The sequence below is a fragment of the Prunus persica genome, chromosome G4 (genome assembly GCF_000346465.2).
Source record: "Prunus persica cultivar Lovell chromosome G4, Prunus_persica_NCBIv2, whole genome shotgun sequence".
Taxonomy (NCBI): domain Eukaryota; kingdom Viridiplantae; phylum Streptophyta; class Magnoliopsida; order Rosales; family Rosaceae; genus Prunus; species Prunus persica.
In genome coordinates, this window is record NC_034012.1 from 1,610,635 (window position 1) to 1,633,907 (window position 23,273).

Sequence of the window (23,273 nt, forward strand, 5' to 3'; positions counted from 1 at the left end):
GGATACTTCTACCCTCACTCGCTTGCTTCCGTGATGCCCTCACTGTCCAATCATACGACAATTTGATATGCCGCATTTGTCCGCGAAATTGCGATCAATGGGTCCTACCTTCTTTGTGCTTTTTGCTCTATTGTAAAATATTGATTTCCACGTGTGAAAGTTAAATACAGACAAATCTTTTTTTATTTATAATCTTTTCATGGTCAGAGACTATTAGCTAGTTGGAAATGATTAAAGGGACGTTTATGGTAATATCCAACTTGGGCGGTGCTGGTTGTTGCTTACCCAAAAAAGAAGAAGGATTAAAAAAATACTGGAGAAAACTTTGGGCGGTGGATAACATCCTTTTAGAGACAGAGACATATTTTAGATTTTTTTTTTTAAATTGAATAAGGGGAGATTTTTAAATTTTGAGTGCTGCATTGCATAACCTTCTCTTTCTCGGACCCCATAATAAGCATCATGCTTTAGCCTGTACACAAAACAAAGGGAATGGAACAATAAATTGATGACCCACTTGCCAATCAAATCTTTTATTTTCCTAGGATCTTCCTTTTTTCCAATCTTGGTCCGCACTAGCAAAGGTTTGGTCTTTGGGTTGGGTTGGGTTGGGCTACCTTCTCTCACAACCAAAGTTTGCGACTTCTTCCCAAACCCTAATTTTTTCTACATGATATTGGACCCAAACCCTAAATAGACCATAGCATTAGGCCGTACTTAAATGCCCAACTCAGTACATTCGATTTCCTAAAACTGGGTCTTTGGAGAAACTCTTAATCCAAGTCCGTACAGTCGATTTCTCTTCTATAACACACACTCCTAAATTCTAAACCAACTCTATTGTAGACTTCTTGGACACAAATCAAGTAAACAATTTACTTGTATTAGACTCACAAAATATTACAACAAATAACTCTCAAAGAAAAGACCAACACTTACAAACACTCTTTCTCACTTCACTCACACTTCTCACAAGAACTACTTAACTCTATCGATACAATTATAGAGTTTGGGGTTGCACCAGGTTTTCAAGAGTTAACTATAATATTCTAATACAATATCTAGTTAGTCGGTCGGTGAACTACTTTTCCAGATTTTTCTATAATTGTCTAGTTCAAGTGTTGGCAATCTTCCATGGGCTGATCTTTATTTCCTTGGGCTGAGTTAAGTGATAGGCTGGTGTTGATTTTAACGTTGGTTACCCATTCTGCAACCAAAGCTTCGCCTGCAGTCTAGCCTAAGTTTTTATCTTTTCAAACTTTTTTTCAAAGTACTTTCGATTCGATTATCAACAATACGTTACGTATAAGGCACAAATTAAATAAATTTGGAAAAAAGCCGACTGTTTAATTGTTTGTTTGACTCAACTTTTGAAAAATCAACAAAGGGGGAGATTCTATCACCACTAAAAAGGAAAGATTCCATTGAATAAAAGAGAATCAAGAAAGTTATGAAAAAGTAGGGAATTTTTTAAAAGCTGCTAAAGTATTTCAAACATAAATCAAACGTCTTAAATAGATATTAATGTACTTTTCAGATTGTTTAGGAAGTAATCCAAATTTAAGATTATTGTCTATATTTTCATTAACTATTCCAAAAAATTCCAAATCACACCAGCCAATTGAAAATGATGAAAGATAAACAATTTGTATTTTGTATGTGTGTGTTGGACTCTTTTATGTTTATTATTATTAATTTTTTTTTTTTGATAATCCCCAACTGTTGACGAAATAAAAGTCGTGATGCAAGCAATTCTTCAAGAATACAAATTGAAGCACTTTCAAACTCCTCCAAGCAAACGAAAGTTTTTCGTCGCTTTGTCTTGCATCTGAGCGAAGCTAGTTGTTTTACAAGTCAATATCTTGGAAGATTCTTCTTTTATATATTCATTTCTGCAGCACCTTCCCTGTTTCCATTCCTGGTTCTTGCGCCTCAGCTTTTAGCCATTGTCAATCTCATTCATCAATCACATCACAGCCAACTTCCACTTTTCTTTTTGGCTTTTAAATTCCACAGCCTGCTGTCATTTTTGCTTTCATATTCAGATTACTTCACACACAGTCTATCCACCCAACCCAATCTTCTCAAAAACACTACAGAATCTCATATCTCTTTTTCTGTCCACGTGGGCAATGATAAAAGCCTGCAATAATTTGTATATTTAATTCCTGCTTCTCTACAAGCATTGCCTTTGTATATTGCTTGAACAAGTCAAAACCCCTGTCGTCCAGTTTCTTAATCATCTTTTATATTCTTCTTGATTCTGGAAACAGTGAAGGATATACTATTGAAAACCCGGTTGCATATTCAAGTCAGCCTTAGGAATCTACTCAGGTAAACAAGTGCATGCATACTGATTCTGAAACCCATTTTCATTTTTATCTTCTTCTTTTGCATCTTTGATTTGTTCCCTGTTTACCATTTTCAAAAAATAGTCATAAAGCAGTCAAATTTATAGTGTACGTAAAACTTATATAGAGAGTTTAATTCTGTGTTTCTCAAATATAGGGACTAGCCATGACAGAGGACAATGAAAGCAGGGCTTCAATTAAGCATGAGGTTTGTGCTGCTCAAAGCATTGAACTTTTCTTCATTAATTGATTTACCTGACCCTGAAATTTCTAATATCTCATGTAACAAGCAGGGACATTATAAAGCTATGGCGGTTTGTTGGTTTCTGGGGCTGGGCTCCCTTGTCGCTTGGAACAGTCTGCTGACTATAGGAGATTACTATTATAACTTGTTTCCAGCGGTAAGCGGCTACTTACTATACACTTCTGTTTTGTTTTAAGATTAAAGGACTGATCTTTATCATTTGAAGGATCTGGCGGGTGTCTAAGAACTTGTTCAGGTTCAAGGCCGAGTGCTTTGTTTGAACAGGATATATTGTAATTCAGTTATAAATTGTAAATCAATTAGGCTTCTAGTCAGGTTATCATTGCCCTTTTGAAATTGCAGGGCAACAAAAAAAATTGGACTTTTAGTAGTGGGAACCTCTGTTCCATTAATGAAAGTCTCTGATAAAAGTCTGATGAACATTTCTCTTTTATAGAGTTACCACCCGTCGCGGGTTCTTACCCTTGTTTATCAACCATTTGCACTTATTACTATGGTAACACTAGCATACCATGAAGCAAAGTTGAACACCAGGAAGAGGAACTTAATTGGATATGCTCTCTTCTTCCTTGGGACCTTGATGCTAATAGTGGTAAGTAACGCCTATGTACATACTCTATTTTTGCGCCCCTTTCTACTCCATGTTCTTAACTTCATTTTCACCTTTGTAATAGGTGGATTTAGCTACGTCTGGGAGTGGAGCAATTGGACCCTATATTGGTATATGTGCATGTGTTGGTGCATTTGGGGTTGCAGATGCCCATGTTCAAGGTGGAATGGTCGGAGACCTGTCTTTTATGCATCCTGAATTCATCCAGGTTGGTCTTCTTCTCAGAGCTCTTCAATGCTTGAGACCACTTTTGTTATCGTTTGTAACATTAACCTTACAGTTTCCTATCTTAGTGAGTGCTGTTTTTATGTTCTGCTTCTGCAGTCCTTCTTTGCTGGCTTGGCTGCATCAGGTGCTCTAACCTCTGGCATGAGGCTGATGACAAAAGCTGCCTTCGAGAAGTATCACAATGGTCTTCGTAAGGGGGCGAGTATGTGAATTTTCTTTACTAATAGACAAATTGGTGGTTGATTTTCATATACCTGTTGTTGTATTGTGGTTAAAAGTGTCAAAGCCGAAAATGTGGACTTGAGGTATATAGAAGTAACGTTTCAAGTTCTTTATCTGATCAGCTGCTTTCTGAAGCTAGAGTCATACTTTCTAATTGACTTTAAGTACTTCGATCAATGACAATTTGTTGTATGATTGGTCTTTTGCAGTGATGTTCCTTGCAATTTCCACACTCATCGAGTTTCTGTGTATTCTTCTATATGCAATTTACTTCCCTAGATTGCCTATAGTAAAGTACTACCGCTCAAAGGCAGCCTCAGAAGGCTCTAAAACTGTATCCGCTGATCTTGCTGCTGCTGGCATCCAAACACAAGCAGACATAGAAGTATTGAAACTTTCTTTAATTTGATGATCTATGTTCTTGAGGATATGGTCAGATGTCTAATTACTAACAAGCTTTCTAAAATTTTCACAGGTCTCAAATGATACTAAAATACTTCCAACTCGACTGAGCACTAAGCAATTGTTCATGCAGAATATAGATTATGCACTTGACTTGTTTCTGATATATGTGCTGACATTATCAATCTTCCCCGGCTTCATATTTGAAAATACCGGAAAACACCAGTTGGGCACATGGTAAGTTTCAATCCTTTTGTCTCTTAAATGCTTGTTTTCTGAGTATGGCCCACAATCTCATGTATTACTAATTCCTCTTGTAAATTACAAAATAAGAACTTTGTGTTGGTTGCCTGGTGAACTCAAAGGTATCCACTTGTTCTGGTGGCAATGTACAATGTGTTGGATTTGATATCAAGATACATACCCCTTGTGAAATGCCTGAAGATCGAATCCAGAAAGGGCCTCATGATTACAATTCTATCGCGTTTCCTGTTCGTTCCAGCATACTACTTCACCGGAAAATACGGCGACCAGGGATGGATGATCTTGCTCACATCAGTCTTAGGATTAACAAATGGTTATCTCACTGTATGTGTCATGACAGTGGCACCCAAGGGTTACAAGGTTGGTCAACATGGTTCTAAATATAAAGTTATTTTTACTGTTTTCTGATGAAAGTTAATTAATGTCTTGGGTTCGTTGATTTTCAGGGACCTGAGCAAAATGCCTTGGGAAATATACTTGTGTTGTGTCTTTTGTGCGGCATATTTGCAGGAGTTTCCCTTGACTGGTTATGGCTCATTGGCAAGAGCAAATTTTAAGGAGCCGAAGTGTGATCACCAAGAAATAAAGTTGCTCTAGTTTGAATGCTAATTTCATGATCGGCTGAATTGAAGACCAAATAGGAACTACTTCTCGCAACCTTGTAAATTATTGGTTTTCTTTCTTGAATTAAGATTATAGAAGAAGATTAATCTCTTGATCTTGAACCACACTCTGAGCCTCAGGCTCAGCCTCACTTAAACCCCAGCATGTTGAATCTTGATGATCTCTCCGACCTTGTATTGATAGAAATCATTTGTCGACTTCCCCTTGCATCTGCAGCTCAATGTATGTGTGTGTCCAAACGTTGGTTCAGTCTAGTTTCTTCTAATCCTTATTTCGTTCACTGTTTTCTATGCGTACAAAGTGATAACCAAAAGCCCATCCTACGCATTCTTATCTTCACGAATCCAAGGCAACCAAGGACATTCTTTGTGACGCCCTCCTCTAGTCCTTTTGAGTACACGCAACATAATTTTAATTTCCTCCCTTGTTTTCAGGGGCCTATCAACACACCAGAGTATGAACCAATTGTGGTAGGAGCGTATGACCACCTAGTTTTATGCTGCGCAACCATGTGTTTTCAATGTGATTACTACATTTGCAATCCATACATCAGGCAATGGGATGCTCTTCCTCCCGCTCCTCCATGCCACCAGGAAGTAAGAGTGGGATTCATCTGCGAACCCTACTACTACTATAATTATAAGAAGCAGCAACGTGAGGAGGAAGACCACCGAAAAGAAGAAGTAAAAGAAGAAGTGATGCATATCCGGCTTAATGTTGAGTACAGGTACAAGGTTGTGCGAATAATTCCTCAGTGTCCAGAGAATTCCTTCGAGTTCAACATGGAAATGCTCTCCTCCGAGACTGGTAGACGGACAGAGTCAGTTGTATGGAATGCTCTACTGGTGGAGCTCTAGTGATGGCTTTGTTATTGGTTTGGACCCCTACTCCAACGACAGCTCCAACTCGGCTAAATATTGTTTCCATTTCATCGATGAACCTCAAGATGAGTTGGAGTCGGAGTATGGAAGAACATTTGATTTCATGGGTGTGTCTAGTAGAGGGCGTTTGCGAATGTGCCAGTACTCCCCCGCGTGTGTTGGTGATACCGATGGGGATGTGAGTGTTTGGGAGTTGAAAGATGACCACCAGATGGACAAGGAAATGGACACGGACGACGTTGCATCTGCATGCAATGACAATAGCAGATGGTGTTTGGTAGGCAGAGTTACCCTGTTACATATGCTTCCGGAAAACCAGTTTATGATAACAAGGAAATATCATAGCAAATGGCTTAACACAGTTATGGTGCTCGCTTTCCACCCAAATGATGATGATATCTTGTATTTAGAGTTTTCTCAACAAATCATCATGTCTTCCCCTTGGTGTTCCCGTGGTGGCCGACACCAATACTTACTCGAGACACAAACCAGCGGCCTCCTCCTCCTCCTTGAATTCCCATGTGCGCCGTATAACCACTTATACTACTAGTACTACTGGAACCAGACGAGCCATCAAGTGAATGTTGCAAAAAAAGAAAAGAGAAGCTGGCCATTGCTTGTGCTTCCTCAATCCTCCACCGAAAAACAATGCTAGCGCACTCCATGCATGCAAGGCAGCTAGCAACTAATTCGAAAGGTTTCGAAGCTAGCCGATGAGGCAAGAGAAAAAAAGTTGCAACGTCCCTAATTTGGTCTGAATTTGATGTTCATAGTTAATATTATATACGTCCCATTCGGATTGCTACTAGTTAGGCTAGTTTAATTAATACTTGATTGCCACTTGTAAGTTGTATGTAAATGTAAGTGTGTGTTCTCGTCTTGATTAGATTTATGTTATGTTAGTACGTGTATATATAGTATACTTGATTTTATAATGGAGGTTGCAATGAAAACCAATTCTAATTCAATAACAGAGATTTGCCTAATATTAGAAACTCAATCACAGTTGAGGAGATTTTTTTTTGTTCCTTCTCTGATTGGCCTAACTAATTTTGTGGGGATGGAAATCTAAAGGCAACTGATTAGATCATCTCAATCACAGTTGACCAATGTCAAAGACCCTATTACATGCTTTCTCTATATCTCCTCCTCAGGTGCATTCCTGAAAAAACTAATCAAATTTAGGCACCCTTACCTTTCGGATTCCCCACCAATTTACTTTAGTGCTGCCTTGTTGTTGTAAAATATGAATTTGTACCTTGCCTTCTCTCCACTCCAACTTTATCAATGCATGGTTACGTGAAGCAATAGTTTCTTATGTTCCAAAGGATTAATGGCCCTGGTTTGAGGTTTTAAATTCATAACTTAGCCATTAATAAACTTTTCCACATGCAAACCTTTGCCTTCCTTTTGTTCTGCAAACCTTATCCCCCTACTTTCAAGCAATTTCAGATTGTACATATGTAACGTTGATACTACATTGAATTTTACTTCTTCAATCTTGTAATCTTTTTCTCTACGAAATAATTCATTTCTTCCTCTCAATTTTACTCTCAGCATTTTTTAACAGTGTGCTGCATTCATGCAGATGTCAATTAGAATATATAGTTTTTAAGAAAAGTAACTGCCGGGAAAATGTTAGCCTTCACTAAGATTTTGAGGTTTGAGAAATTAATACAAAACCCGGTTTGTCTGTTCCGGAGTTTGCACAAGGCCCCAATTCCAGTGACATGGGAAAAACCCAAAATTGGCTGGACAAAACTGAACTTTGATGGATCTTCTAAAGGCAAAGCAGGAAAAGCCAGCATTGGAGGGCTATTTAGAAATCACAAGGCTGACTTCTTACTTGGCTATGCTGAACCTATAGGAAGAGCCAATAGCATTATTGCAGAACTGGCTGCACTCAGAAGAGGCCTTGAATTGGTATTGGAAAATGGTTGGAGCGATGTGTGGCTCGAAGGGGATGCAAAGACGTTGCTTCAAATCATCGCGCAAAGGAGACAGATTCGATGTGCAGAAGCGCAAAGGCATATTAGTCACATAAACTTGATCATACCAGAGATCAACAACTGCATCTTGACCCATATTTACAGAGAAGGCAACAGAGCGGCTGATAAGTTTGCTCAAATGGGACATTTGTGTGGAAAGCCTCAAGTTTGGCAACACATTCCTCCTAATCAAGTTTTATCCATCATGCATGAAGATGCCGAGGGTAAGATTGTTTTTCGTAAAATATAAGATTTTAGTTGTTGCTCTTGATCATTGTAATTCTTTGATGCACATAAGTTTGTAATTTAGGCAATTGCTGTAAATGAAATCTTAGTTTACAAAGGGTCTGATGGTAAAGTCCATAACCACTTGTTGTAAGAATCTGGTTTGAAATTAGGTTGTTGGCTTGTAATTTGAAAGCATCTATTTCACCTATAACTGGCAGGTAGGATGTGAGAATTATACATCAGAGTTTCAAGATTGGACCTAGTCGTCATTAGTGGGTTTTACTTAAATATCTCAAACTAATTAATGAAACAATGATAAGACTAAATCTAATCATGATAGTAAAAGAAAATAACAGAGCAGAGGTTTGGGGTTAGTTTAATACAGGTGGTGGAGATGTGTAGTACAACAAGTTTTCAGTACCTTAAACAGTACAGGTAGAAGAGAGCAGCAAGTAACAGAGTTGAGGTTAGAAAGTGAAATGGTAGTACAAGGTCAAGATTCAATACAACAACAACAACTTGGTCTTGGTGTACTGCATTCTTTCATGTCATCTGTTGCCACAGACAATATATATTTAGTACTTAAGGGTGGCTCAAAATCAATCATGCAGATGCAGATTATGAGAGCAGTGGAGGTTCCAGATTGAAGAAACATCATTGAGTGCAGCGTTGATGAATTGAAATTCTTTCGAAATTTCATCAGCGCTGCACCCAATTATGTTTCTATCCAATTTTGGCAAAGTACTGGCTGGCTTCTCTGGTCTTCTTCTTTCTTTTAGCCCTTTTTCTTGTTGCGCAGCACATTTCAAAGGGCCAGGATCAGCAGCCTGCAGAGGTTTGGATTTTTCTTTTTTCCAACCCAATTTTCTCCTCAATTCCCAAAATGCTAATTTTATTGTTTTCCTTTGCTTTTGACTTTTGAGGAGAGTTAACCATCCTTACAAATAGCCCAAATAAAAATTCAAATTGGGTGAAATAAAATTGTCTTTATTTGTTTACTATGTGTATAATGATCTATGATTGATGGGATGTCATTGTTCAATATCACGGTGACCGTGACAATATCGTTGTGGCAAAAATTTGTGTTACTAAGTTTATATTCAGAATTAAAAAGTGTGGTAAAAATGCTTATGTTGAATAATGTTCACTCATAATGTGCCACGACTACCTTCTTTTTTTTATTTGATCGATTGACTACCTCCTATTGTATCAGCTTCTTCTTGATCTCTTCATTGACTTGAAGCAAGTTCCCAAAACAATATTTTTTTTCTTTTCTTTTTTCGCTGCGAGTTGGGCTGAAATGATGTTGTAAATTGCGGTGTGGGGTTGGCTGGGCTCAGAAATCTAATGTGGAAATTATTTTCTTTTTCGGGGTAAGGTTTGGCAGGCCCATAAAGCACTTCAATTGTTACAGTCCATTTCTGGCCCAGAAAGCATAACAATACTGACTCTGTCCATGTTGAATCTTGATCATCTCCCTGACCTTGTACTGATAGAAATCATTTGTCGACTTCCCCGTGAATCTGCAGTTGTATGCAGGTGCGTGTCCAATCGTTGGTTCAGTCTACTTTCTTCTAATACGTATTTCGTTCGCAGTTTTCTATGCGTACAAAGTGAGAACCAAAAGCCCATTTCGGGCACTCTCATCTTTACGAATCCAAGGCAACCAGGGAAATTCTTTTCCTCTGAGTCTCCGGAGCGCAAGTTGTCTTTGAGTTTCCTCCCTTGTTTTCAAGGGTCTGTCAGCAACAACACACCAGAGTATCAACCAATTGTAGTAGGAGCGTATAACGACTTAGTTTTATGTTGCCCAACCATGAGTTTTCAGCATGATTATACTACATGTGCAACACCTACACCAGGCAATGGGATGCTCTTCCTCCTGCTCCTCGATGCCACGAGGAAGTAAGAGTGGGATTCATCTGCGAACCCTACTACTATAATAATGATAAGAACCAGCAATGTGACAGAGAAGAAGAACAAGTAGAAGAAGAAAGTGAAATCCGGGTTAATGTGACGTCTGGACCATTTAAGTTCCTAGGTGTGTCTAGTAGAGGGCGTCTGCGAACGTGCCAGTTCACCCTCGCGGATTTTGATGATAACGATGGTGATGTGAAGGTTTGGGAGTTGAAAGAAGATCACCAGATGGACATGGACGTGTACAGGGACGTGGACATGGACGTAGTTGCAGGCAACAATGGCAAATGGTTCGACCCAAATAATGAGGACATCTTGTATCTAGAGATTGCTCAACACATTGTCATGTGCAAAATTCGTGAAGAAAGGTTAACGGAGGTTTCAAAAACACCGTATTCTTATTTTGATATTCACTCTGCGAAACCTGTCTTCCCATTTGTGTTCCCGTGGTGGCCGACACCAATACTTACTCGACACAAATCGGCCTCCTCCTCCTCGAATTCCCACCTGCACTAACGAGTACTACTAGAACCAGACGAGCCATCAAGAGAATGTTGCAAAAACGTAAAGAAAAGCCAGCTAGTGCTTGTGCTTGCAGACGAGCCATTGCGAAAAAGAAAAGAACTATTATCTACCACAACCACTACTTCTTAACCTAGTTCTTTTAAATAAAAGCCCCATAAAATTTGAGAATTTGTCAAGAAACCTCTCTCTCTAATTTCATAATTGTTTGAGAAATGATCAGAATTCTGAATATTTTCATTGTGTTTTTCATCTGTATATAATTCATAATAATCTTCCTCATCTTTGCAAATTTGGTTCAAGTTATCAATACAACTAGATAAAGGATGTATGGTTTGCAAGTATTTGGAGGGAGGTGCCAAAAGTCTTAGCTACTACCACAAAGCCCAGTTGGGTTTTAGTCAGAAAGAAACTATTGCCGTCAGTGAGATGGGAAAAGCCCAAAAGTGGCTGGACCATATTGAACTGCTCGATCGGCTATGCTGAACCAATTGCATATGCATTGCACAAAATAGAAGCATAATTTCTTGTGTAACAAGAATATACATAACACAACAATTTCCTTTGTTTCCAATGGCAAATTGGCATTCTTCAGATAAGGAAAAGCCAGAGAACAATTTCATTAAGTAGAGTCTCAATTGCATTGCATTGGACACTTGTTTTTTTTGTATTTTTTTTGGTTTAATCCAAAAGAAACAGAAATGAGGGGAAATATTATGCAGATAAGATTTGAGTCCCTGACTGACATATTAAAAAAATAAAAAAAACCACACTAAAAGCATTATCCTGAACTGAAAGCTTTCAATTCCCATATCAATATCAAATTCCAAAAAGGCCAGCTTGTAAAACCAAAATACATAAAAACCAACTCATGAATCAAAACAGCATAAAAAAAATAGCCCAAAAAAACAGAGAAAAATGCACCAAGATCCATGATCCATCCATTTATAGTTACTGTCACTCTATATATTAGCTTGCTTTTCAAAGCCTTCAACTGTCGAATGAACATCAAACTACCAAAAGGAAGAAAGTCTCTTTCAATATGAAATTTGCTTTGGTTCAGTGACTCTGCCCAGAATTGTGATTGGGTGGCAATTATCTTGAATCTCTTGAATCCTAGGATCTGACCCAAATTGAAGATTTCGAGACCAAATTGGACTCTTTCGTTCCCTCTAATTACCGAATATGCCCTTTTCCTTGCTCCATTTTTTACATTAAGCTCTCCAACTGTTTCTCCCAATAAATACAATTCTGAAAACCCCTAAAAATCTCTCTCTGCAATCCTCTGCCCTCGCAATTAAAAAGTTTAGCCCTTTCTTATCTTCCACTCGCAAGCGCTTTCCCGAGAAAACCACAAATTTTCCTGGAAAGGCCAAAATCAATTTTCTTGAATGGATGAAGAGGGAGCGTTGCCGGACCATCTGCGCTGTGGCCGGACAGACGGCCGGCAATGGCGGTGCAAACGGAGAGTCATGGACGACATGAAGCTGTGCGAGATTCACTATCTCCAAGGGCGGCACCGTCAGTTCAGAGAGAAAGTCCCGGAGTCACTCAAACTCCAGAGAAAGCCTAAAAACGCACCGAGCAGAGATCAAAACCACAACGGCGTCAAAATTAGGGCACGGAAAGTCGACAATTTGGTGAAGTTGTTGAAGAGGAAGCGATCCGAGGAGACGTTGAAGAAAAGTAAGAAGAGGAAGAAGAAGATGAAGTTGAAGAAGAGCGAGTTGAATTTGGAGCTTATACGAATGGTGCTGAAGAGGGAGGTCGATAAGAGGAACCAGACGAAGAAGAAGAAGGTTGTGGAGGAAGAGAGTGAGGATGATGACGATGATGATCATGATGATCTCACCAGAGACTTGCCTAATGGCCTAATGGCAATTTCTTCGTCTTCGTCACAGTCGCCACTGCTTCGTTCCGGCAATGCAGGTTCCAATTCGTCTTCTGATGGTAAGGTTGGGGTTGATATGGGGCCTGCTGCTATGCGGCGGCGGTGCTTTCGGTCCAAGAACATCGAGCCAATGCCTGCTGGCACATTGCAGGCGAGCTCTGACTTCAACCTTTATGATAATATGGTTTTTGTGGGATTTTGAATTTTTTTTTTCTCAGTGGTTTTTTCTTTTCTTTAGGTTTTGCCATATAATGTAGGGAAATTGAGAAGGGGTAAGAGGAAAAGGTGCCATTGGTGTCAAAGAAGTGGGAGTGGTGTTTCTTCCTGTCTAACTAAGTGTTCGAGTTGCCAAAAGCATTTCTTTTGCTTGGGTTGCATCAAAGAAAGGTTTGTTTTGTGTTCTTTTGGTTATGGTTGTCAAATTTATGTTTGAAACTTAAGAGCTTCGCTCTATGGAAGAAGTTGCTAAATTGCTGCTTCCATTCATATTTTTATAGAAGTTAAATGTGAAGTTAACAATTCTTATAGAATGGTGCTTAGACTGTAGTTTGAACTCTAGTAGCGTGAATGCATGAACTTCATTTTTGAAAGGGGTCATTTGTATGGTATTCTGTACTCCTCTCATTAAAAATAAATAAATAAATTGCAGAATCAGGTGCTTAAGAATCGAATCTTCATCAGTTAATCATCAGAATATCAGCTCATGAACCAAAAGTAAGAAATCAATCAATTCAAAGCAAGTAAACACTGGTGTGAAATACTGAAATGTATCTATCTTTCTTTTGATCAGAAAGTGATAAATTTTAAGAAAACTTAATGAACAGCTTGGATTTTGCTGGCACATTAGCAAATTCACCCTCGTCTGTACCTGTAATAATCTACCGAAGCCATGGTTTTGTAGAATGTTCTGCATCCTACAAGATGAAAAGACAAAAGAAAAAAAATGATAGAGACAAAGTGAGAATCCAATTATCTCCTTTTAGCCAAAGCTGACAATGCATTGCTAGAAACAAAACTGAGTGAAGATAATATCCATATGCTCCTTAACTGTATGCTTTAATTCTTCTCCTTGTTATATGGAATGAGATTTGATGACTCTTCTTGCTTAAAACAATTTAGGTATTTTGATACACAAGATGAAGTCAAGATGGCATGTCCAGTTTGTCGAGGAACTTGCACCTGTAAGGAATGCTCTGAAAATCAATCAAAAGACGCTGAAAGTAAGGTCTGACATTAAAGTTAGCTGAATTGTGAACTAGATCATGCTTATTGTGATATTGTATGCTGATACTTTAAATCGGTCATACTCCTTTTTTCAGGATTATTTGGGGGTTAAGAATAAAGTTGAAGTAATATTACATTTCCATTACCTGATCTGTATGCTTCTTCCTGTGCTAAAACAAATAAACCAAGATCAGAAAGTTGAGCTAGAAGCAGAGGCAAAAATGAGAGGTAGTGTGCCATTCTTCTCAGAAGGTTGCTCTTTGCACCAACTTTATGGTCGATAACTAAAAACCTTTTTTTTTTTCTCTTTGTTTTTCCTTTCATCTTCATAATAACAGGGGAAAAACTATCTGAAGTTCATATCAAGAAGGCTGAATATAGCTGCAATGAACAACAGTGCTGGTATGTTCTATACTTCTGTAATGTTTTAATGGTTTAAATGGAATTTTTGTAATATTCTTGCATTGATTCTCTGGGGCACCATTGACTTTTGGAACAGCAATAAATGCAAAGCTTCAATTGTGGATCTCCATAGAAGCTGCCCAAATTGTTCCTATAACCTTTGTTTAAGTTGTTGTCGAGATATTTTTAACGGGAGCCTCCTTGGAGGTATTAACACATCTCTCTCAAAGCACTCTAACAAAAAGAAAAATTGTGCCTCTGGTAAAGGGCAACTTTTAAAGAAGCCAATAGCCAACCGTAAGCAAAATGTCCGCAGTTTGTACGTTTCTTCTTCTGCATCAGTACTCAGCTTGAAAACTTGTAATGCTGTTAAGGGTATATCTTGCCCACCTAAGGAGTTCGGAGGTTGTGGTGACGGCCTCCTTCATTTGAGATGTGTTTTCCCATTAAGTTGGATCAATGAGCTAGAAGTAAGTGCAGAAGAAATAGTTTGCAGCTACGAATTTCCAGAAACTTCTGACATGTCTTTGTGCTGCACACTATGTTTGGGCATGGACCAGAAAGTTGATGGAATTAAACAGTTGCAAGAAGCGGCTGTGAGAGATAACTCAAATGATAACTATCTGTACTACCCCACGCTTTTGGAGATACATGGTGATAATGTTGAGCACTTTCAGAAGCACTGGAGTAAAGGTCATCCTGTTATAGTTCGAGATGTGCTTCAAACTACGTCAGATTTGAGTTGGGATCCAGTGTTAATGTTCTGCACTTATCTTGAGAGGAGCATTGCTAGCTATGAAAACAACCAGAATTCACACGAAGCTATCCACTGCTTGGATTGGTGTGAGGTCAGTGATTTCCACTACTTGAAGATTAAAGGTTATAGAATTGTTTTCTTTTAATTCACAATTGTCCACAACCAATCCCATTCTCAATTTTAACTCTCAAAAGGAAAACTGATTGTGTGCTTTGTGCATCTTTATCTCTAAACTCTTCAAGTACGCTTAGTTGTCCTATCACCCACTGTTTTTTTTTTCCCTAAAAGAAGAAATATCATATGGCAGGTGGAAATTGGAATCAGGCAGTATTTTATGGGTTCATTGAAGGGGCAGGGACAAAGGAATATGTGGAATGAGACACTGAAGTTGAGGGGTTGGCTTTCTTCGCAGTTATTTCAGGAACAGTTCCCAGCTCATTATGCTGAAATAATACGAGCTCTACCACTTCAAGAATACATGAATCCCATGTCGGGTCTTCTAAATCTTGCGGCAAGGATGCCACAGGAAATCCCAAAACCTGATCTAGGTCCCTGTGTTTATATTTCATATGGCTGCACTGAGCAACTTGTACAGGCTAATGCAGTGATAAAGCTATGTTATGACTCATATGATGTGGTATGCCTTGGAATTATCCCTTGTACATTGCTGTCTAGTTTTTTTTTGTCTTATTATTTTATGTTGGGAATGCTGTCTCTTTCCATTTATGCTGTAATGACACAATTAGGCACAATATCATATCAATTGTTCAAGTAACTGTAACTGCTTTCCATGCATATTATTTGAATTTATAGAATGGTACCTGTAGAAGTGTCACCTCATCAAACCAACGCCACCAAGCATTAATCTAACTTTTGGTAATTTCTTCTTAATTGTAATTTTTAAACTTAGTAAAATTTGGGTTGAATTATATAGAGAAAACCGTAAGCCTTTGATAAAGCTTCACCTCTTGCATTGCATCTCTAACATTTGAATTTGGGTTATCTGCTTTTACGTTAAAGATTATTTTTGCATAGGTAGCATTTATTTTTTAATCTATCTAAGTTTTATATTCCATTTATTCTGTTTATGCATGTGACCCCAGGTTAACATTTTGGCACATACATCAGATGTCCCTATCTCTGAAGAACAAGTTTCTAAAATAAGAAAGTTACTGAAAAAGCACAAGGCTCAAAATCAGAGGGAGTCTTCTAGAGCTACTTCTGAACAAACTTTTGCAAAAAAAGTCAAAGGAGAATCAGATTTGCATAGTGAAACCATGGAAGAAGCAGGGTTGCATAATGTGATTGGAGAAGAGATGCATTTGCGCAAAAGAGTTGCTAGAGAATCTTGCTTCTCCACACATGCGGCATGCACTAGGAATCTCAAAGAAAGTAATATGCCCCACGATGGGGAGTCTGATTCTGAGACTGATTCTGAAGCTACACTAAGTAGCTCTGAGACAATCGATGATGATGCTGAAACGTCCAAAGATAAAATGTCTCAGGTTCTGCTTGAAAGCTGCAATGGCTATAAATTGAAAACCTTAGCCGAGTCTTGTGGTGCCCAATGGGATGTTTTCCGCAGACAAGACGTTCCAAAACTTATACAATATCTCAGAAGGCACTCTAATGAATTTACTCGTAAATTTGACATTCATAAGCGTGTAAGTCCAAAACCTAAAGTTACTGCTTTTGGGCAGATCAGGTTAAACTCTATCTTACTTTTTAACTTCCACACTTACTGCAGGTTGATCATCCAATTCTTGATCAGAGTTTCTTTCTAGACTCAAGTCACAAACTAAGGCTTAAGGAGGAATTTAGTAAGTATAATTCGTGGCATTTCCATCACTGGTTGATTTATGAATAACTGAAATTAACCCACCACTCACTATTACCAGAAATTGAACCTTGGACTTTCGAGCAACATATTGGAGAAGCTGTCATCATCCCTGCTGGATGCCCATACCAGATTAGGAGTCCTAAGGTAGCATGTGTAACACTTTCATGATCTAGTATTTAGAAAACCATTTGAATCTTTCCTACTTTTACTTCTTTTGACTTTTTGGAGTGGTTACCAAGAATGTGTAGCGGATTTACACTTGTTATGCATATAAATTTATAGTGTCCCCCATTAATCACACATCATTTTGGCAAATTAGTAAAAATCTTTTGGATTTCATGTGTTTCTCCCATCTTATTAAATTTGTTAGAAGACTAAATGACATTCATGACACGTTATCATAATCTTGTACATTCTGTTTATTTTGGCATGCAGTCTTGTGTACATGTGGTGCTGGACTTTGTCTCACCTGAAAATGTTAATGAGTGCATCCAGTTGACTGATGAAGTCCGTCTGCTTCCAGAAGATCATAAAGCAAAAGTTGACAAGCTAGAGGTGAACTTTCAATGATCCTAGTACCAATGTCTTATTTTCTCCATCATATGATTACAAAGTTGATCAGTGATTGAAAGTGCCTACCTTTGTCATGAAAAACAGGTGAAGAGAATGGCCCTTTATAGTATTAGTTCAGCAATCAAAGAAATACGTGAGCTTACATGTGCAATGTAAGTGCCACTGCTGGGAAAGACATTTATCTCTTTTGTGCTTCCACATATGGCACCCGAACATCTTTTCAGAAAAAGAGAAAAGAAATGGAGATTCTTGAACATATCAAGATGTTGCATGACTGTTGGGAATTCAAATGATTGCCGAGTATCCGCTGCATGTTTGTAAATGCTGCATTGCTCAGGCTTTAGGTGCCCAAAATTGTTGGACTGTATCCATACCTCCAATAAAGAAGGTATATAGAACTCGTATTTTTTTAATAAATCATATTTGTGGCATCGAATAGTATACGGGATGGCAATTTTTGTGTCTGTGTGCGTGTGTGTAAACCTTTCACCCAGTGATGCGTATAATGTCACAAGGTCTCTGTGCTTAAACAATTAATGGTGCTTTAGCAAAGCATGTGAAAGTATTGTAGATAGTGGCTGTTGGAAAATATAAGCATCAGTTTTGTTCACTGCTATGTCGATTACTGCAGGGTTGTCTAAGCACCTGCCATGTTCCATTACAGGTAATGGTTAGATGATCACGGCTATATAGTTTCTAGGAACATCTGGAAACCACATCAGCGAATGGAGATTCTACAGATGATTCATTTTTATTCTATTGTACAGAGAATTGTTTATTCTTTGTTCCTTTGTTGCAGCCTCGACAAACGAGCGCAGTGTTCCCCCAGTGTCACAATTCTCTTCTTCTGCTCGGCGTCGTCCCCTTCCCAGTGGAGAGAATAAGTTTCTCAAAACCCTGCTTGGTGTTGCCAATTAGTTTCATTTCACTCTTAAAATGTTTGTGGTGTTGGACTTGAATTGGACGATGAATTGGACGATGAATTGGTACCAGCATATAACCTTGATTGCTATGGAAATCCAGTCCCTGTTCCCCAATCGTCTATGGGCATAGATAGGACTTAGGCATTTTCAGATGGCACAAGAGAGGATTTGGCCTCCGTCACTTTTTGAATCATGTATACAAGTTTGTTAAACATAATCCTGCACTTGTGCCATTACATAAGTAGACAGGTTCTCTTTCTTTTAACTTTTTACCAGAAGAAAGCATTTACTTGTATTCTCATTTTTACAGCTACGTTCAGCTGATTTGCTTGCTGATCGATCTGAGTGATCGTTTTGTTTGGCAACTGTATTTGCACGTGGAAGATGGCCATCATTTTTTTTGCTATTTATAGAAAACATTAGGCTTTCAAAGGTGAAAAAATGGAATTGCAGGAAGAAGGGGAGACAAAATAGATTTTATGTATAATGTAAATGATAATCATCAACTAAATATGTGTACAGATGTGAATAAGAAATGGTCAAAAGAAAAAATTGGGCAAGTGGCATCAAGAACAATCATTCACGTTAATCTGCAACATGGGCAAGAGTTTCCAAAATACACCTAGATAATTATATTCCTTCCATTCAAAATCAAAAGTAACGAAATGCAAGCTGTACAGAAAAGTATATTTAAAATAAAAGAATAGAATCACTTTATTTCTGTCTTTTACCTCTACTGTTTTTGCTTGTGAATTGTGAGGCTTCAAAAACGGTAATGCTTTTGATAAAAACAAACTAGGTACAGAAGGATTATTGAACCTTCAAAACGTATTGCAATTTCCAAAACAAAAAAAAATGAAATAAATAAAGATCTAAATGTTCATGACCACTTCTTGGGACTGGTATATTTTGGAATTTATAACTGTCAAAATTGTTTAGTAATCGTAGCATTAGCACTGACAAGACCTTCTTACGGAGCCATTAGCCCCTCAATCGTGTAGGAAAGGGACTTTGCCCAGTCAGCTTTGAGAAGCAGTGTTTGCAAAGTTTGCATGACATTGTACCCGGGATCAAGTTTCCGCTGCCATCCCTGCAAAACATAATCAGTGAGATTTGTATAAGATCAGTTATTGATGACCACACCAATGATAATATAAATTGGAGCAAATTGCCTCTCAGATTTGTATACAATCAGTTATTGTCTATTTCGGCTACTCATGATAAACCTATTATAATACAAAAAATTATCGTATTTGTTTTTCTGAGACAATTAAATTAAATTTATAAATAGAAAGGAGTAAAGAATATATGACCAACAGACAAGCAGAAAAACAAAACGGTGTGAAATAAAAAAGAAAACACAACTTGACAATCTGTGTGTGCTTTAATTTAATGTCTTTGTACTTATACATTGCACATGCCTATATAGCAAAGATTACAGAATTTCATAAGAGAATTCCCATGCTTCAGCTGCAGTAGATAAAGGGAAAAGAAATTACCTCAAGAACCAAAGTGGTTACCATGACAGTACAGACATTGCCATCAACATTGACTCTATGACGCCTAACTTTCTCCAGTAACTGCTGCATACACTCAGCAGGATGGACCAGATCACCTTCTGGAGTACCCCAGAAAGCAAATGACTCCTCCACTTCCTGTAAAAAGAAGAAGATTAGAAACTTTGGCCAAAAATAGACTAAAATCAAATACAGAATGTAGATAAAGGAGGGAAACTTGTAACAAAAGCTTCCTAAGTTCATAATATCATTGAGGAACTGCATTTGTCTACAACCATAACACACACAGTGATGAATAAACAAAAAACGGAGTGAATACTACACATATATCACATATTTCAATTGTGCTTGACAAAATTCACGCTTTGAGACAAGAAAGTATTACCAGGGGAAGTTGGATTGAAAAGCATTCTAATATGAAATTGTTCTTTGCATAATCTTAAGCATAAAGGAGGAATAAATATTTGAAGGGAAAATATCAAACTTGCAAGTTATTTAATAAGGAACACCCAAACAGAATAAATGCAACGGATCTCCAGAACTGTCAAGGAAAAACTAACAAGGCAAAACTTTTGAAGTTGAATTAGGGTTCAAGAGAGTTGAGTTTCATAAACAAACATAAAATTACTAATGAATTTTCCAAGTTCCAATTGAAAAATCAAATGATACAACCTTATCCCAATCATTCCTAGTAATAAATTTAAGATGCCTAACAATTTTACCTCAATGAAAGCCTTCGGATCTGGGCACTTCTGTTGCTTTGATAGTCTGAGCGTGCACTCAGCAGCAGTACGCCCATCACGAAGAGCAACAGCCTTGAAAAATTCCACTAAATTTACTCTATCACTTTTAGAGAGTTCAGCAGTCATGCCTACGTCAAGGAAAATGACATGAGGCTTTGATTTGAAGAGTCGCTTCCGAGAAGACTTGCTCTGAGCCACTCGGACAAGGATATTTCCAGGATGCATGTCTGCATGAATAAAGTTGTCCACCTGAAAGAAGAAATTCTGATTACTTAGAACATAATTAAACCACAAAAAATCAAGGAGAATCTCTCTCTCTCTCTCTCCCCCTCTCTCTCTCTCAAGTTACTTGCCCATTTTTAGAGAGAAGATGGTGGAAGATAGAACAATACAGAGAAAAAAAAAACAACCATGTAAATTTACATGGAAGACAATAATTTGTTGGGCTCATGTTTCAATATACTAAACAAAAAAGAAAAGAAAACGATAAACATGAAGGATAAGATATTAGAAAGATAGTAGCTTTCCTACCTTTTTTTCTTTTTTTATTCAGACCACATTCAGGTATATCAACTGGTATAATTCACAAACTTTAAGACACAACAAGATGCTTATCATATTTTTACACAGTTCAATCAAAATAGTCCAAAAGCATAAATGCATTGCAAGCAACATCAAAGGTATGTATATGTTACCAGGAGCATCTTCAAAAGTGCGTGTGTCCCAATGTGAGCAAGTGCAGATTTAATCCGATCATGGCCTTCAAGATCATCGACATAGTGTGAGACACATTCCCCTTGTTCATAAGTTTCCACCAAAACAGCAGGATGCACCAGTGGATACAAAGGCTTGGGGAAAGAGACATCCTTCCATCTACGGAAATTATATATAAAGCGACTCAAATGGGCAGCTTCCCTTGCAAGATCAACTTGAGACATCATAAAAACTGCAAACTGCTGTACACTCTCATCCAATCTCCACCACTTTAAAGCAGGAATGAACTTTGAAATTTTTGCTACCAGATTGATTATAACAAAATCTCTCCTAATCGATTCACCAACACCAGGATGCCTAACCTTTACAGCAACTACTATGGGCTTCACCTGTTGACCAGGGTACCTAAATCTTAAAGTAGCTCGATGCACTTGAGCAATACTTCCAGATGCTACTGGTTTCTCTTCAAAATTATCAAAAATCTCAGGGAGCTTGCGGCCAAACGCTCGTTCGATAGTTTTCTTCGTGTAGGCAAAGCTATGTTCAGGAGCTTTGGTGTGAAGCTCTGAGAGCTTGGTGCATAAATCTCTCGGGAAGAGATCAGGCCGTGTAGCTGCCCATTGACCCCATTTGATGAAAGCTGGACCTGCCAATTCCAATGTACGGTGAACAACATGAAGCCACAATCTCCTAAACTCAGGTCCACAGCAGTCAGCAAAAGCAGCCATCATTATACTGGGTGAGAACAAAATCCCTAGATAGAGTGCTCTCATGACCAAGATTGCACCTTCGAAAACTGAAAACACTAATGAGGTCATAAAAGCATGTCCATCTTGTGCGCGCATGTACAATGTATTTGGTGATGGGTGGTAGTCCGTTTCTGAAAAAGACCTCTGCGCCCATGCTAGTTTCCCACTTGTGATGGCAAAAATACCAGGAAGTATGAGATTAGAGCGGGTTACAGCCAAGCTGAAAGCTTGAGCAATATTAGTTATACCTGAAAATCCACGACCATTAAAAGAAAATCTATCGGAGAGCCTTTTCCAAGCAAGTTGGGCATGATGTTTCACTGCACTTCTTGCTGGAATGACCGCAAAACTCCTGGAATAATTACTCCGGCAAAAAATGTTGGCGGTATTGTACAATGAGAATGGGGTATTTCCTCTAGCAGGAAACGTATAGTCCCTGTAGAATCTGTATTGGGGAAGACGGAGGCCAACTCTAACAAATGTCCCATACTTGTCCGCTTCTGGACAGCTGTGTTTCTGGCTTGTAACAACGGAATTTGCAACTTTCCTAAAACCTCTGAACGTCAAAAATCTGCGTTGCAAATATCAAGCCAATTAAATTAGCACAATACCATTTCCATTGGTGGAGAAAATTTAAGAAATTCAAGGCTTGCTTCATTTCTCAGCTCCCTTTCTCATTTGCAATATATATCCATTTTTCAAAAGGAAGAGCACGAACTATACGCGAATTCCAGTGCATCACCACAAATTAAAGGCGATTGGATCATCCGGGGAAAAAAAAAAAAAAAAAAAAAAAAACTAACCCTAGCTGAAGCAAAACGATAGAAAACCAAAAGAAAGGCGACGGACCTTGACATGGTGATCGAATCTGAGGAAGACTGGTTGGAGCTAAAGTGCGTTGATGTAGGAGGAGGTGTGAGGTTGCAGTAACCAGCATCTTTTCCTCATGGACTCTAGCCTTAGGCAACGTCCTTGTTCATGCTCGAGAGCTTTTGATAATGATTTTCCGGATTGTTAAAGGTCGGTGAGTTTTAGGGTTTCAGACAACGTAAACAAACAGCAGCGGATCAAAGCTTGGATCGGAAGAAGAAGAAGAACAGAGCGGCCTTGCCGTGGGTAATGGGGTCGTTATTGGGCCCAGTCTCGTGGGCCTCACGCAATGCTGCTTTTCTTAGTTGCCGACCTATCGAGAGATATTTGATAATAGCTTTTAATATCACCCATATACTGGGAAAGAGTCTTTAGTTTTCAATGGAGGGCTTCCCATTACCCAAGTTAAGTCTGTAATTAGATTGCGCTAATAAAGAATTTACCCGGAAAATCCAATGCTATAAAACAGTTAATTAAACTAATCTGAATTAATAAAAAATAATAATTAATTTAAATCTGAAAGTGCCCAAATGCCCAAGGCCCATCTTTTTGATAATTAAATATAATT

General features: G+C 38.3%; 4 protein-coding genes across 8 annotated transcripts; 3 read left to right on the forward strand and 1 right to left on the reverse strand.

Annotated features, from left to right (window-relative positions):
* LOC18778466 (equilibrative nucleotide transporter 3) lies at positions 1,787-5,187 on the forward strand. The gene is made up of 10 exons (XM_007211676.2): positions 1,787-2,334; positions 2,509-2,559; positions 2,645-2,752; positions 3,053-3,208; positions 3,291-3,434; positions 3,551-3,656; positions 3,886-4,061; positions 4,152-4,315; positions 4,444-4,702; positions 4,789-5,187. The coding sequence occupies exons 2-10, from the start codon at positions 2,518-2,520 to the stop codon at positions 4,897-4,899; spliced, it is 1,266 nt and encodes a 421-aa protein (XP_007211738.1). The 5' UTR covers positions 1,787-2,334; positions 2,509-2,517; the 3' UTR covers positions 4,900-5,187.
* Positions 5,723-6,781, forward strand: LOC18778523. Its single transcript, XM_020562883.1, has one exon. The coding sequence runs from the start codon at positions 5,801-5,803 to the stop codon at positions 6,395-6,397; it is 597 nt and encodes a 198-aa protein (XP_020418472.1). The 5' UTR covers positions 5,723-5,800; the 3' UTR covers positions 6,398-6,781.
* On the forward strand, positions 10,846-18,554 carry LOC18780819 (lysine-specific demethylase JMJ25). Of its 5 annotated transcripts, XR_002271487.1 has the most exons (14): positions 10,846-12,544; positions 12,632-12,780; positions 13,513-13,618; positions 13,713-13,845; positions 13,956-14,019; positions 14,117-14,867; positions 15,084-15,413; positions 15,880-16,440; positions 16,524-16,596; positions 16,675-16,760; positions 17,052-17,171; positions 17,274-17,577; positions 17,821-17,853; positions 17,989-18,554. XR_002271487.1 is itself a non-coding variant. In XM_020563136.1 (12 exons), exons 1-12 carry the CDS (start codon positions 11,894-11,896, stop codon positions 17,343-17,345), a joined length of 3,096 nt encoding a protein of 1,031 aa, XP_020418725.1. In that variant the 5' UTR covers positions 10,846-11,893; the 3' UTR covers positions 17,346-17,628. The 5 variants fall into 5 exon arrangements, 1 of the variants encoding a protein (XP_020418725.1); XR_002271485.1 differs by having other exon boundaries at positions 17,821-18,554; XR_002271486.1 differs by lacking the exon at positions 17,821-17,853 and having other exon boundaries at positions 17,854-18,554.
* Positions 18,875-23,029, reverse strand: LOC18780428 (probable serine/threonine-protein kinase abkC). The gene is made up of 5 exons (XM_007214597.2): positions 22,685-23,029; positions 21,068-22,406; positions 20,352-20,621; positions 19,612-19,767; positions 18,875-19,202 (listed from the first exon to the last, which is right to left on the reverse strand). The coding sequence occupies exons 1-5, from the start codon at positions 22,690-22,692 to the stop codon at positions 19,083-19,085; spliced, it is 1,893 nt and encodes a 630-aa protein (XP_007214659.1). The 5' UTR covers positions 22,693-23,029; the 3' UTR covers positions 18,875-19,082.